This window comes from Myotis brandtii, unplaced genomic scaffold, assembly GCF_000412655.1.
Source record: "Myotis brandtii unplaced genomic scaffold, ASM41265v1 scaffold176, whole genome shotgun sequence".
NCBI lineage: Eukaryota > Metazoa > Chordata > Mammalia > Chiroptera > Vespertilionidae > Myotis > Myotis brandtii.
The window spans coordinates 1219919-1237069 of record NW_005356519.1 but is presented as its reverse complement, the minus strand read 5'-3'; the positions used below and the strand labels follow the sequence as shown (position 1 = coordinate 1237069).

General features: G+C 39.6%; 1 protein-coding gene across 1 annotated transcript in view; it reads right to left on the bottom strand.

Annotated features, from left to right (window-relative positions):
* The window catches only part of HCRTR2 (hypocretin (orexin) receptor 2), a 99396-nt gene extending 82880 nt beyond the window's left edge, over positions 1–16516 (bottom strand). Inside the window, exon 1 of the mRNA XM_005863299.2 lies at positions 15915–16516. Within this exon, the coding sequence (XP_005863361.1) occupies positions 15915–16137 (223 nt within the window). The 5' untranslated portion in view covers positions 16138–16516. The remainder of the gene's footprint in view (positions 1–15914) is intronic.
* Between the last annotated feature and the right edge of the window lie 635 nt (positions 16517–17151).

Below are 17151 nucleotides of genomic sequence, written 5' to 3'. Positions count from 1 at the left end.
TCTATCTCTCTCTCCCTCTCCCTCCTCATTCCTCTCTGAAAGCAATAAAAATATATTTTAAAAAAGAAAGAAAATGTCGATTTTTGATTTACCACCCCATAAACCTGACTCAATAAGTCTGGCATAGGCCCTGAAACAAAATTTTTACTATGCACCCTAATTTTTTGTTTCTTCATACATGGCTCAAGGTGATCCTTTACCCAATTTAAGGAAACATATCTGTGATAATATCACACAGGAGAAAGCCAAGAATAAAATAACATGTAAGAAAAATGTTTGTATTCACTACCCAGTTCATTCTATAGTCTTTGATATCTATGGGGGTATGTAAAAAAACATGAACATAAAAGATGACTGATTATAAATCACAGGTTTACTTCATCTGACTTAATGCTTAAACTCCTGATTTTATATTCAAACTAGAAGCCTGGTGCACAAAGATTCGTGCAAGAATGGGCCTTTCTTCCCCTGGCTGCTGGCACCACCTTCACTCCGCCTGGAGCCGCCTTCCTGCCTTCCCACACTACCCAGAGTCCTGGAGCAGCTGGGCGGTGTGGAAAGCCTGCATTGCCGCCATGGCCATGACGCAAGCGTCCCACCCCACCCCCAGCCGCTCGGAGCCTGTGTATGCAAATTGACCCACCATCTTTGATGGGTCAATTTGCATACTCACTCCTGATTGGCTGGTGGGCGTCACGAAGGTACAGTCAATTTGTATCTTTCTCTTTTATTAGTGTAGATGAACTATCTCAAAATGTATAGTTCTTTTGATTTTTTCCCCTTCCCTACTTCAAACCTGCTCCTCCCCAGCATCCCACATCTCAATAAATTGAACCAACATCCATTTACTTGTCATGATCATGTTGACTCCTCTCTTTTTCTCACACCCATATGCAATCTATTAGCAAATCCTATTGGACTTACTGTCAAAATATATCTTAAATGACACACTAGAATATAAGTTTCCTGAGGGAAGAAATTTTGCCTATTTCATTTAGCTGCTAAGGATACATAATAGCTGCTGGTGGGATTGCAGACTGGTGCAGCCACTGTGGAGAACAGTATGGAGTTTCCTTAAAAACCTAAAATTGGAACTTCCATTTGACCCAGTGATCCCACTTCTAGGAATATATCCCAAGAAAACAGAAACACCAATCAGAAAGGATATGTGCACCCCTATGTTCATAGCAGCACAATTTACCATAGCTAAGATTTGGAAACAGCCTAAGTGCCCATCAGCAGATGAGTGGATTAGAAAACTGTGGTACATCTACACAATGGAATACTATGCTGCGGTAAAAAGGAAGGAATTCCTACCATTTGCAACAGCATGGATGAAGCTGGAGAGCATTATGCTAAGTGAAGTAAGTCAGTCAGAGAAAGATAAATATCATGTGATCTCACTCATTTGTGGAATATAATGAACAACATAAACTGATGAACAAAAACAGATCCAGAGACAGAGAAGCATCAATCAGACAGTCAAACCTCAGAGGGAAGGTAGGGGAGGGTGGGGGTAAGGGGGAGAAATCAACCAAAGGACTTGTATGCATGCATATAAGCATAACCAATGGACACAGACAACAGGGGGTGAGGGTGAGGGCATGATTGGGGGTTGGGGGGCAATGGGGGGATAGGGACACATATGTAATACCTTAATCAATAAAAAATAAATAAATAAATTTTAGTGTTGCGAAAAAGAACTTGCCACTTGATTCACCTATTAACAAATGTATACTTCCTTGCATGCTTTTAATTACCCCAGAAGACACTGCCTAAGTAATTCTCACAAAAACTGTAGATACTTGCTTATCCTTCTCTGAGTAGCAAACTAATTGTGAGTGGCATGTGGCAAAGCAAGTCCTACTTCCTAGTGAACAGCTACACATATATATTCCTCTAGTAATTCTAACTCAACCTGCCTTGACCAAATTCATGACTACCCCTCTCCTCACAACACTTGATTTTCTTTCTATCGTTTCTATGTTAAGAAAAAGACAAATGAGATGATCAATATTCTTTCTATTGGCAAAAAATATCTATTACTCAGAAGATTATTTTCTGTTCCCAACAAATCCTTACATTTGATGGGTTGCCAGTATCTATCCCCAGAGTGTCCTATATATTTGTTTCATTGTTTTTCCTATTCAACTCCACTGCTTTGGTTTTACCCTTATAATCACTTTTTTGAAAAGTCTCAACAGGCTCTGAACTGGCTTCCCAATATGTTTATCTCAGATAACTTTCACTTCTTTCCATTGCCCTAGTGGTCAGCAAACTCATTAGTCAACAGAGCCAAATATCAACAGTACAATGATTGAAATTTCTTTTGAGAGCCAAATTTTTTAAACTTAAACTATATAGGTAGGTACATTGTTATTAACTTATTTAGGGTACTCCTAAGGCTTAGGAAGAGCCACACTCAAGGGGCCAAAGAGCCGTATGTGGCTCACGAGCCGCAGTTTGCCGACCACGGCTAGACTATCTTCCTTTGGGCACTCTGATATATCAGAACTTATTTTCAAATAACTCCAGGATTTTAAACTTTTTACATTGATTCTACCATGATGTAACATAACAGGTATCTGTGTGGCAGATTCCCACAGAATAAAGAAGGCCAGAAAAGCAATACAAAGCATCAGAGGAGATTACTTGAAGTCTCTGTTACTTGAAATTACCCAGAAATATTCAGGAAAGCTCATGTCTTACTGGAATTCCCTGAATGACATGTTTCGGCAAAATTATTTCTATATTTGCAAGCAACCATAAATTTACTCTGGTGACTTCATCAAATTAGTCTAATTTCTTTTCATCCTTTGGAACTTTACAAAATTATACTCACATGCCAACAATACCTCAAAGGCTACCTTGGCTCACGAGCCGAACCTTCTGGCCCTTTAAATACAGTTCCTCATGTTGTGACCCAACCATAAAATTATTTTTGTTGCTACTTCATAACTGTAATGTTGCTACTGTTATGAATCGTAATGTAAATATCTGATATGCAGGATGGTCTTAAGCGACCCCTGTGAAAGGATCGTTCAACCGCCACAGGTTGAGAACCGCTGTAAGCGAAAGAGTACTTCCTACCCCAAGTCAGATCCAATTTTTATGTTTCCATGTTCTAACACTTAGCATGCATGCCTCTTCAGTAACCCTCATACTGTCATCTATTGTTTACATGCTAGTCTCTCCCACAAGATTAGAAATTCCTTGTAGGTAAGCAGCATGTCTCATTCACTACTGTGCTTCCTCCACAGAATGTAATAGAACACATTACATGTTGTGGGTGTTCAATAAATATTTGCTGAATGAAATAAAAAAAAGGAAATAGCTCCAAATTAGATAAGCCCTAGAAAACCTGGGTGTTGATTCAGGTTGCTTTATTTGTGTGTGTGCACATTTTGCTGCTACAGTTGGACGGAATCCTTTGCTTTTCTATGTTGCTTTTACCTCCTTCTGGATGATAAAGATCTATTTTCATGACTTCAAACCAACAATCTGTATATACTGCCATTGTTGCTGATTGTGACTGGGCACTCAGAGAAGTCTTATGCACTCCTGTTTTCCAGGAGAGAAAATCTATGCCAGGCTTGACTTTTGCGGCCACTCCTCTTCCCCTCTCTGTGGCCAGGTACCTACAATGAGTTACAGGTCCCCGGGGCCGTGGTGATTAGTCCCTGAAACTCCAGACCCTTTCAGCTGAGTTTACAAAAATGCACAGGAATGTTTGTGGGTTTTTTAATTACCCACTTTATATTTTTATTACGCACACTAGAATAGTTTCACTATCCAAGGAGAAATGGAAATGGGGAACAAAACACGGTATTTATTTAGTGTTCTCATCCTTTGGGGAAGCAAAGTGATAATATGGGAAACTGTTCCAACAGCACAATAGCAGCTCTCTAATATTAAATGGGAATGTTTACTATTACTTACTCCCTGGGAAACAGAGTGACTAATAGCCAAATCACATAGGTGGTTGTAGGACTGACTAAAACGTTGAAGAGTTATGTAATTAGAGCAATATAACACCTCCAAAAAGCTTAATGTGAAATTCTACTGTAATTTATTTGATTTATAATAATGAGAAAAATTGATAAAATTGGTTTAATTGGTTAAGTGTCTGCCAAAATTAGCAATGCCGCCCTTCTCCGGGCAAGACAGCACTTTGATTGTTAAAATTTTATAAATTGATGAATATTTCAGGAAACTGAGGTCCAGAGTTAGTAAAAATGGTTTATTTTTTTCTTGTTCCTCATTAAATAAAGTGTCTAGAACTATTTAGCTATTCCCAACACTGCTCTTGTGCTCCATCTCAAGGTAACCAGAATTGTTATGTCACTGGCAATGGGCAGAATGACAAAGGATTCCTAACGCTGAGGCGCTGTGGGCATTCCTGAAACATCCTGGGCTCAGATGAGGGTATGTTTGGCCCTTTTTATTGCAGAAAGTGTGGACTCCTGGTAACTTTCAGTCTCAGCTCCCTTACTGCATCTGGATCACAAATGTTTCCTTAGATTTTCAAAAAAACAACAACAACAACAACAACAACAAATAAGAATTACTTTGAAACAAAGAGCAAAGAGGGCTTAAGTAAGAATTTTGTACATTCATATTCTCCTCAGTTATTACAGAAATATATCATGTTATTTGGAAGGATCTTGGTATAACTTTCTTGAGGGGGAAAAGAAAAACCTGCACTGTTTGTAAATCCCACTTGTTTTTCATGACAAGAGCCAAACAGTTTCATGTTAATGTCCAGGGGATTTCAGTGCTGGCGAGAGATTTGCAAATGTTCTCCGGAATCATTAGTTTAGTCATTATATAATATTCATTTTCAAGTGTGTGTTCCTTAAGATATTGACCAAAATTATCACAAACATAATTCAAATTACTGAATTTTTATTTTAAATGTTTATATCAAAGACATTTCAAGCCCGCAATGCCTTTTTTTAAAAAAATGTACTCATCACTAAAGTATTTCTCCTGGTGGAAGTCTAATTCAGTTGGTAGCTAACAATTCCTGCACGCCTAGCACTGTTCTAGACACTGAGGATGCACCTGCCAAAAAGAAAAATAAAGGATCTCTCCTCATGAAACTTACATGATACTTAAGGGACACACAGAAAAATGAACAAGTAAATCAAGAGTATAATTTCAAATAGTAGTACATTCAATGCCAAATATAAAATGGGATGGTATCATAGTACAAGGGAAGGGGTGATGATTCTGACTTGGCCTTCATAGAGACCTTGTCTGAAGGTGTGACATGTGACCTGAGAAGGAGGCAGCCATGAGAGGGTCAGAGGGGTTAGAGATTGTGAGCAGGAATATATTGAGTCTGTCCAAGGGAATTAACTTATGCTACAATGATCAAGAGATCGAGATGCTCCTTGTGTGAATGTTAATTCAAGGACTTACTCATCTCTAATGTATTAATCTTTTTTGCTTCCCTAAAAGCTAGTTATTTTACTCAGAGAATAATTGAAAATATATTTTGACTTTGGAAAAGTCAAGGCCAGTTTTGGCATTTTTAAAGTTCAGAGGGTACCTTCTTACACCTGCATGAAAAAAAACTAAGGTGTATTAAAATCCTATTAGCTATATACTGTAATCCCCCAAATGTGTCTCTGTGTATGTGTGCGCATGCACGTTTTTATTTATGAGTTTTTAAGTTATTAAATTATTTCTCTTTCCCACTGAGATAGTTTGACTTCCTTTCACTGATTAGTTTCTAAGTCCATTACGCCCAGGAAAAATAAACCATATAAGTCTATGAACTAGGGTTACTGACTTTCAGGAATCTATGAGTCACCATCACCATCTCTGCTGACTTTATAGAAGAAGGTCATTCTAGGCTTCGGTTGTCTGAAATATACATCAAGACCAAGCATGTAACTGTCCCAATAATTATGAAGTCCTTTCTTATACCAGCTAGTGAGATTTGTTAATGTATTTTCTTAAAGCTTTCTCTAAAATTGGAGAACATTTACATGAAGTATTCTCATTGAAGTGATTAAGTTTTAAGATATTTTATCATAATGAAAAGTTGACTCAGTTTCACCCAATATCAAAATGGTTTCATAAGCACTTAACCATATCTTCGTACTTCTATCCAAAAAGATTAGCACAATCTGCACATTTGAAAAAGATGAATTGGCTTCAAAATGGTATTTATAAGCAATGTAGTTCTTTAAAAAAGTGGATGACTCATCAAATTTACTCTAAACTGATGAAATGAATTCTTATTGACAGTGCCTTTTTGACTCCATTTCTAGCAATGTACTGATAAAATCAAGGCCACACATGGTTATAAAGCCTGTCCTTTATAAATTCATTTTAGAGTCACTCAGTAGGAATAAAAAAACTTACTAAAAATCTAGAAAAGAACATTGCAGCCCTGCTCAGTGGTTAGAGCATTGGACTATACACCAAAGGGTTGCAGATTCAATCCCTGGCCCTGGTTGGGACTCCTGAGGAGGTAACCAATCAATGTGTCTCTCTCACATTGATGTTTCTCTCTCTCTATTTCTCTCTCTTTCTCTCTCACCCTCCCTCTACACTCTCTAAAAATCAATGGGAAAAATATCCTTGGGTGAGGATTAACAAAGCAAAGAAAAATAGTATATTACAATATTTAATCCCACCACTGTATTCCCAATGTGAACTAGAAATAGCAAATAAAAGTGTTTTTTAAATATATTTATTTGTTTCCAGTTTTAAAATTTTGTATATATATTTTAATTTTTAAAAATAAATTTATTGGGTTTAACATTGGTTAATAACATTATATAAATTTCAGGTGCTAACTTTATAAAATAACATCTCTATACTCTACTGTGTAAAATTTTAAACTAACCATAGTTTTAGAAATTTTGAAGTGTTACCATGTCAACTTGTAGAGAAATGTTCCCTGTAATTCCCTTAGGAATGACCTGGGGTCAATGTGATATCTCCTTTGATTATTTAAATGATAAAAATGCCATTTAGAATAAATTTTCAAATGAGCATTAGAAAATTGCAATTAAATTGGAGCAAAAATTGGGGATTTCATTTAAATATATAAAAAATGTTTATTAGATCTCAAATTTTTCATATTTGGGGTCTCAGTATGAGGATAAAAAAAGATCTAAAGGCCAAGGTGGCTAGGAGTACAGTAACTTTTTGCAATCCCCACAATAAGTTACTATAAAAATGATTTTAGTGAAAACTGTATAGAACATTGGAAAATATTAATAAAGCCATGACATGTAATATTCATACATACATCTTTCAAGAAAATAATATGAAAAATTATGTAAACAGAAATTTCTCAAATTTAAATATCCAGCAAAGCAAAAATAGCAACAGTTTTTCCTATATTTTAGTCTTCTTCCTTTTCCCTTCCTTTATTTTTTTATCTATTTCCTCCCTTTCTTCTTTTCTCATTTTCTTCCTTATATAGCATGTAGAAAACCTTATAGAAATAATTACTTAGATAATTTTGATTGTCTTTTATTATCTTTTTTTTTCATTGAAGTAGACTTGATTTAATGAGCCCCAAACAGGACTCAAACTCTGGTGTAAAACCTTTACAAGTCTTCCTCTTTTTGGGTTTATTCTTTACATTAAGCCCAGAATGCTCTCATGAAAAAATGCAAACCAATGGCAGCACTCTCCTTGAAAACTTTTAAGGCTCCCTTTAAATTACAGTGTCAAAGCCAGCCAAGATCCTCAGTCTGGTACACAAGGCCTTTCATAACCCAACCCTTATCTAATGCTCCAGCCTTACCTCTAGACTCTCCTCATCTGCAGTTACACTTGAGTTACCCAATTGCTTAATACTCTCTTCATAGCCCATGCTATTTCACGCATCTTTGATTTTGCTCTTGTTGTTTCCTCTGCTTAGAACATCCTTACCCAATTTTCTTCACCTGTATAACTTGAATTTATGCATTAGAACTCAGTGTAGGTGTCATCTCCTCCTGGGTCTTTCTCTAATCCCCCAATTAGAATGGAGTGCCCTTCTTATAGGCTTTCACTATATCCTATAACCGTCTGTCAGAACACTTGCCACATTATATTGAAATAATCTATTGATATGTTTCTCTCTCCAACTGGAGTGTAGGTTCCTTGGCTTCTAATACATTTGTACCCTAGATTTTTAGCATAGTAATTAATTTAGCAAAGTTTCCCAATATTTTAAGTTACTTTTATTGGCAGAGATTCAAAATGTGAAGTGGATATATTTATCAGCTTATTTTAGCCATATGCCATTAAGTACAATTCCTTTAAATTTCCTTGTTCTGAATCTATTCAAGTTAAAAATTATTTTAACTATTGTATGGTTTCCATGACAGATATGAGGTTCCTTTACACTTTTCAGCTGCTCTTGCAATTAGGGTGATAGCATGTGATTGGTTTTGGCCAAGTGATCATGCGTAAAATTGACATGTGTAGCTGCTGGGTGAAATTAGTTAGAAGCCAGTATATTTTTTCTAGTTCACACTTCTACCATGACAATTTAAGACACTATATGACAACTTATCTCCAAATTTAAAAATCCTATGGAATAAAAGGCTAATATGCAAATTGTCCCTTCAGGAGTTTGATTGACTGGGAGTTTGACTGCTCGCTATGATGTGCATTGACCACCAGGGGGTGGAGTGGAATGGAGGAAGGCCCCAGCCAGCAGCTGGCAGCCGGGGGAAGGAAGGCCCTGGCTGGCAACTGGAAGATCCCAATCGGCCCTGATCGCTGGCTAGGCCTAGGGACTCTACCCATGCATGAATTTCGTGCACTGGGCCTCTAGTAATAATAACAAACCAACAAATGTCTTATCTTACATACCCTTCTAAAGGGTCAGGAACCTGCAAAAAACTTAGCCAGACTGTTCTGTCTCGGAGCCTGTTAAATTTCAGTCAAGGTGCAATCACAGTCATCTCAAGACTCAATCTGGCTGAAGGATTTGCTTTCAAGAACATACATGTGGTTGTTAGAGGCCTTATTTCCTCTATGGATATTGGATGGATACTTCAATTTCTTATCATATAGGTAACTCTCAATGAGGCATCTCACTTTCTCCAGGGCAAGAAATCCAAGAGCAAGAGAGAGAGTGGGAACTCAAGGCAGAAGCTGTAATCTCTTATAAAGCTCTAATCTTGAAAGATACATACTATCACTTGTGCTGTATGTTGTCGGTCACCCAGAGCAATCCTGGCACAATGTGGAAAAGGACTCCACAAGGATGTGAAGACCAGAAAATGAAGGAACATCAGGAGCTATCTTGGAGGCTGGTGACCAAGGAGGCCACCTGTTAAGGTGATATATAAAACATGAGGGCAACTGGACCACCAGTTATTGGATGGATCAGACTCTCCAACCCACATTAGATATTAAATAAGCAAGACATAAACTTTTGTGATGCTAAGCCAATGAGAGTTCAGGGTCTAGTATGGCATTGCCCAGCTATTCAGACCAACAAAGCTCTCATAAAGATTCCTTTACAGAAAGAGTCCGTGATGATGAAAAGGACTTCAAGTATTCTAGGACTTGCAAGAGTGACTTCTTATTGTATATTTAAACATTGGAACTCTATTTTATTTTATTTTTGCCAGGTGTGTGAATTTGGCTAATGTACATCTGAACACAGAATGTTGACAAAATCAGGTACAAAGACATCACAGCTGAAGGCCAGGCAAAGGTAGTTAGCATCCCTCATCCTGTTATCTTCTATTATAGGAAAATGGCAAACTTTCCCAAGGTGACACAAAACCCCTTGGTATTTCCATGTACTCAAACTTTTCTTTTAAGATGATTTTAAATCACTTCAAGTACTTGATTTCTTCCCCCCACTAAATAAGATCTACTCAATACGATTGTTGTGAAGAGTAAATGAGATAAGTAACAATGTCTTCTGAAGAGTGAAATACTATATAAATATTAAACATCATTTATATGTATTTCATATTGAAAGCAAATTACTGGAAAAGACTTAATGTTAATAACCCCAAAATATTTTAAAGAATAAAGTACATATTTATTCTGAACAGTTTTTTTGTTGTTGTTGTTTATTAGAAAACAGTTCTACTGGCAATAAAGTTAACACTATTTTAAATATGTATGAAATCTATTTACTTGGTTAAGAAATCATCTCTCGCCGAAACCGGTTTGGCTCAGTGGATGGAGCGTCAGCCTGCGGACTGGGGGGTCCCGGGTTCGATTCTGGGGTTAAGAAATCATCTCTCTTTGAGAACAAAGGTAAAATTAAAAAATTCAGTCCTATGAGTCATCTAGTAAAATACTGGTCATATATGTCATGTATTTCACCTCAAAATGTTCTATTGTTAATGTCTAAAGATCATTTCATATCCGGTGTGTGGGTTATGCCTCTTTGGACATAAGTAACACCATTATGGTCTAGGAACAATATTGTGCGATATAAAGATTGACCTATTCAGTTAAATCAAAATAAATTTATAATTTTAAAGTTAACATTATTAATTATAACATAGGATGAAAAAATAAAATAAAATGCATGTGTAGGTTTGAAAACTTAAAAAGAATAAAAAGATCTTTAGGTCATGTGAGATATTGAATGATAGAACCTCAGTCTTAACTTATGCTTAAACCCAGCACCTTCAATAACAAAATAATACATTGGATACAGGTTAGGCCACAATTACCTAACCTGTATCCAATGAATCACCCCCTGACCAGGCAAAAAGTATTTTTGGCAGCACCTATATTACCTTGAATTTTTCTCTTGTGAAGTAACTGTAGCCTGACCTTGATTAGCTTATCAGATGAGCTCACAGCTATAGTCTGTCAGAGAAATGCCATGGCAACGTGCCAGAACAACTCTGTAAATTGTCTAGAGGGCACACCTAAGTATCATTTCCACTCTCCTTTCTTCTGTGTTTCTTAATCAGAATTAGAAGCAAAGGAGAGAGACAGGATGAAGTAATGGAACACAAGTGAGCCATGGAACCTGATAGATCCTTATTTGCAACCTAATGCTGCTACTTACTGTAGGACTAAACTTTGGAACACATTAAAATAGCTTTTTGAATTTCATTTATCTCATTTATAAAACAAAGCTATTAAATTCCTCAGTAAAAGCTTGTTATGAGGCATCAATGAAATACATTCATTGTGGAGCCTGGCATATAGTACGCAACAAATATTCTTCCTTTCTCTTTGCAGCGAGGAAAGGAACTAGAAATGAATACCCTCAGCTTCGTCCATCACATGACATTGACTGAACCTTACTAGTGAGCCATTACTCAATGGAGCCAACAGCACTAAGGATGTGAGATATGTCAGGGTGCATTTTGCATTCTAAAAACATGCACATTCAAGGCTTAATGACCATATTAATATTACCTTTTACAGTCACTAGTCATGACTTCTATGGAGTCCTGGAGGAGATGAATAAGGTATTATCTCTAACCTCTTTCTGCTTCCTGTGGAGGAAAGGCTGGGCTTACGCACACCCACAGAGCTGAAGTGGGCATCAGAAGAAGCATCAAAGAAATGTCTCTTAGTCTGAGGGATAGTGAGAACTTGTAACTCTGCATTTCCACATCTGGGACATAAGATTGGCTTTGTAAGAAGCAACCCTATGACAGATATTCCTCCCATCCCACCCACCCAATTAGCTTACCTGCTACTGGGTAAACCCTTAATGAGCAGTGTGCTTTGACTCAGTTAAACCAACATATCATTGCAGTTTTTTTGTGTGTCTGTGTGTACATGAGTTCTATTTAAAACATTAACAGTGATAGACCAACCAGCTAACAATTTAAAAATTCTGTGAATGGACCCAGTGCAGGGAAATTGAAACCATGAAAGAGAGAGGAAAAATTATCATGATAGGAATGACTTTCACAGAGAGGTGGGAAGGCAATGCAAATCACTCAGTATAAAGGCACTAAGCACCTGTTAGGGGATGGGTGGGTGGAGCTGGGATGGAAAAGGAGAGTAACATGTGTCAACATCGTTTTATGAATAGCTGATAGCAAAATTCTCAATTGAGAAAAAGGCCAGATCCATTTTACTAATACCTTTTAGTAAAATACTCAATTCAGAAGAAGGCTAGAGCAGAGGCCATTAAGAGCTACAGAACTACAGACTGGCCATGGAGGCAGAAGACAGCTGCAAACCACATTGGGGAGGGACTTCAACAATGGAAATGAAGGGATAGAACTTGGCATTTAGTGTTTACTATGTGTTGATGAATATATATGTATATTCTATATCTATATATTACATCCTCATCAGCTTTCTATAAGTCAGGCATAACCACCCTTAATTTTCAATTGGAAAAACCAGACTTGGAGAGCTTACTAGTAATAATTTGTTAATGGTCACACAAGAAGCAAGAAGCACAGCTTCTTGTCATGTCATTTGTTGAATGTTCTCCTTATTTTTCATATGGCAACACCAACAGGAAAATAGACACAATCGTGGTAAAAAATAGATATCTTTAAATGCAGAAGAAAGGCAGAGAATTGCTCACTTCCTCCAAATGTTGAATGTTTAAACTGACTAGAACCCATCTCTCAGTTTCAACTACAAAGATAACATGTAGGAATTACATTAAAGAGTTTCCTTTGAGTTGTCCCCAAGAGCCCTCTCCCCCAAAATACATAATTTAAAAAAAACATAATATTGCGCAAAATGTACTAGTCAAATAATTGGCTATAGTACAAGATATACACAGGAATAGGTTTTATGGGGCATAATTTTGCCAGCATTAAAGCTGGCAAACACTGCTTTCAAAAAGAACACTGCCCCACCTTCACCCCTAGGACTTAAATTATATAATGAAATGTGTGTGCCTTATATTAGAATGATTATACTTATGAAACTCCATGTATAGTAATATTTGCCTTATTTTTTATGAATTTGTAACATTTTCCCCAGGAAACTGCTTTCCATCTCTGGAAAGTATCACCTGATAGTGGAGAGGGCATATAATGAGAGAGGAACTGTGGACTAAAGACAATAAGGTGGGGATGATCAAGACTTTATCATCCTGTTACATCACTTCACAAAAGGGCATTGTGGTCGAAATGCCTTCTAACTGGTACATTATATTTGTAAGTTCAACAAGGTTGATATTTTCCAAGTAGTCAGTTACATGCAAGTGCAAACGGTGAATGGACTTAAAGGGTCAGTGATTACATTTGCTACCTACATTGTGGTGTTTCACCTTCAAACCTAAGGTTGCCTCTTTATCTTGAAGAATAATATGATTTTTTGTCCTGCCAATCTCTGAATAAAATTACTTATCCCAGAGGGGCAAAAAAGCAGTTCTCAATCTAATCTGTTTTGCAAATTTGACAGTGACATCAAAGAGCAGGAAGTTGTCTGTGAGTAATGACACTGCTCATTTGTTTAAATGTCAAACTTAACCGCATCAACTTTCAGAATATGTCAGTAAAGAATGAATTTCAGTTCAGCCAGAGAGGATTTCAGTGTCATTCAGTGCTGAACAAAATAGCTGTCAGTATCTTGAAAGCAGAGGGCTTTGATTAAAGCTTTCTTTGTAAGCTAAATGGAAATGGCCATTTCAGCACTTGGAGCTATGGACAGTACTCTCTTCCTTAGGTAATGAAACAAGTTGTCTTACTTCTTGAGATTAAAACATTCCCCAGATTAGCAAGCATGTGCCCCTAAACTATTCAATTAGGATATAAAGAGGATGCATCACAGGTCTGTGCAAAGCCAGAATGAAATAACAGCAAAGAGGAGCAAATTTTATCACAGAGATTAAGCCTGAAATAAAATTAGAGAGGGGAAATATGATTTGTAGCTATCCCTTCAAGACATGTCAAAATTTTACTGCAATGCAATATGGATAGATTTTTGTTGGAGAGAATAATAGAATAATAGAATTAACCCCCTGTGGTAATTTACTAGCATTGGACACAGGTGCAGAAGAGAATAGGAAGTATATTTAATAGACTTGCAGACAATCAGGAGTAAGGAATTCATTCTCTATATGCTTTCCAGATTGATCTAGAGTGAAACATTCTTGAAGCATTCTGGATATGAGGTCAGGAAAAATGGAATTGAATCTGCAGCATGTTCCTTAATGAGTAATTTCATTTCTCTAAGTCAAACTTCTTATGTCAAATATAAGCTACTTTGAGGTTTAAGTGAGAGAGTGTATATGAAGGGGTCTGGCACACATTAGGTCCTCAACAGATTTTCAATTGGGATTATTCACTTATTATTAAGTGTTGGCATAATGCAGTGCAGTGTTGCTATAGTGGTGGCCATGTGTCTGAATAGTTGTAACACTAAGGATGAATGACAAGAAGGAAAACAAGAAAGGCATTGTTATTAACAGATGTGTCCTTATAACAAAGGGCCCTAATCATGTGCATCTGCACCTTCATCCATCTTGTTGGCATCCCCAAAATATTCCCTTATGTTTATATTTTTAAAAACCAACAAAAAAAAAAAGTCTAAAATAATACAGGAAGAGCAAACTAAAGTTCTCAGAGGAGTCTTATTTCTCTTACCAAATACTAAGTCTACCAACTTTCTCCAGAACACCTCTCAGTCATATACTGCCAACGACTCTTACTACCTGCTACTTTGAGTGCCTCCTGCGCAGCCTGGCGCACTTGGAGAGAGCAGGTAAGTCTGAGATGAATGCTGAAAGCCTGGTAAGTTCCTTATCACCCTGCATTGAAGCTACAGACTATTTGCTTTGGACTTCAAAGCCTCCCAGCCTATTTCACATCATTCCTCTTCTTCCCTTTTCATAACCATCACCGAGAGAGCATCTTCACCTAGCCTCCCCCGTCTCCTCCTGTTCTTTTCAACAGAGATTCCCTCCACACTGCCCCCTACATATGAACTGCCTCCCACTCTCCATTCATCGAGGCACATGCTCGGTCCATTCACAATTCATGTTAAGTCCTCAAGGCCCTCCTAAAGCTCTTTTTAAGTGGATTCCCCAGCTGCTCTAATCAACTCCACCACCACAGCCATCATATCACCATTGCGCCCACTCCCCAACCCTCAGAAATTGTGCAGAGGTGGAGAATGGGTGGTTTTGCATGCAAATCTGGACAGGGACAAATAGAGATAAGCCTAGCATTAAAATCGATCTTGTTTGGGGGAAAAAAAACCACACACACAAAACAACCAGTTACAAATCTTTCTGAACTGTGGCAACAAGCATGTTCTGGGGGGGCGGGGGGGAGGGTAGAATATTGGTTGAGTGTATGAATGAATGAATGATGAATGAATGGATGGATGATTGGGATCTCTTTGGCACTTTTCTCAGATGCCCCTCCTTCTTGCTTGCTCCCAGCATGGTTCCTCTATAATTAAGCCCTCAGTGCGTGAGTGCACCTCGCTGCTTCGCCTGGGTCTCCACTCCCTGCCCTTTCATGCCCACCTCCAGACAGAGCCTAAGCCTCCTCGCCAAGGGGCACTCCACCTCGCCCACAAATCCTTAGTGACTTCAAAAGCCGAAGCAGGCTTGCTCCGTGTAGGCAACAGCTTTTCATTCTGCCAGCTCTACTTCTCCCCAAAGCCCCTGAAACCGCCAGCCACGCCACACAAAAGGATGGCTAATTTCCCCGCTCTGGAAATCCACCTGGCGGCAGCCCTCGCTGCCCCTCTGCTGGCACTTGTCACCCAGGTGCTGGCAAGAGAAACGCGGTTCCCCCGCTTCTCTCTGCAGAAAAAAACCCCAAAACAAAACAAAAAAAAAGAATCACTATTTCAAGGCTCGGTCCTGGTTCCGAAAATCAGAAAACTTTTTTTTTTTTAATAGAAAACCCCACCCGGAGGGCAGGGACCTCTTTGTTTGCATCCCAGGGGGAGGGAGGGGTCTCCGAGCTTTTGCAGCCCGGGGCGAAGGGTACGTGGCAGCCCTCTGGAGGGCTGCCGGGGACAGGACTCACCCAGGATGTTCCCGATGAGAGCCACCACGAACACGATGATGTAGCCCGCGATCAGGACCCACTCGTATTCTTTCGGGTGGAGGTATTCCCTCCACAGGTACCGCAGGAATTCCTCGTCGTCATAGTCGGTGGGGCTTAGAAAGGGCTCTTGAGTTTCATTCAGCTCCGAGGCGGATGACCAGTTGCGACACGGGGGTGAGTCCTCCAGTTTGGTGCCGGACATCACGGGGCTCGAGTCCGGTTCGGCTCAGTGCTGCAAGCGGCTCTTGCCCTGCCCCATGAGCACCGGGGACTCGCGGTGGGAACGGCTGCGCCGAGAGGCGAGAAGGGGCTCCGAGCAGCAAATGACGTGAAAAGTTCAGGAGCCAATGCCTCCTCCGGAGTCCTGTGCCCCGCAACTTCGGCGGCGCCTGGGCTGTGTGTGCCGGGCGCTTGGGCACCGGAGAGCCAGGCGGTTGAGGACCTCCGGACCCGGCACTGGAGGCTGCAGCAATGACACCGGGAGGAGACGCTACCTCGGCTCGGCTCGGGCTCAATTACTCCTCATTCCAGCACTGAGTCCGCAGCCCGCAGCCTCCTCCCGCGCGGATGGAGAGCTGGAGTGGGAGGGGAGAAAGTAACGAAGATGATTTTAACCTGTGTCTCTGCGGGTCCCATCTCCCGTCTTTTCTACTTTCCATTTCCTTCTCCATGTCTCACCTGCAGTTTCTCTAAACCATACGTGTGCAGGTCTGTGCACATGGCAAGCATGTCAGGGCATGGTGAACTCGGGAGGTATCGGCGCCTTTGTCTCCGTGATGTCAATGCAAAGGGCATGAGGAGGAGTCGCTGTGTTCCTCCAGCAGGACTCGGCAAAAGTCATTTCAGGCAAATAGTTTAACATTTGTGGGGCTTTTCCAATGGAGCACTTGCTGAATCTTTCAGGCATCTCCCCCTCGGAATTGGGGGGTGGTGGTGGTGAGGGGGGCACAGCAGCAAGCATCTGGACAGCACCCTGAGGGTGTCTCCAACCAGCCTCTCTCCTGCAGGTACCTGGTCCATGGGGAACTGCACACCACCTCCTTCTGGCTCCGGGTGACACTGGGGGCTTTTGGGGCTGCTGTTGCTGCCATCCTCAGCTTCTCACTCTACAGGGTCCTGGTGAAGAGCCGATGAGGCCCTGGTGCCCTGCAGTCTGATCTCGGCCCCAGGGTGCTGGTGTTGGGCTACCCACTTGGTGGAGCTGCCCTCTATCTAA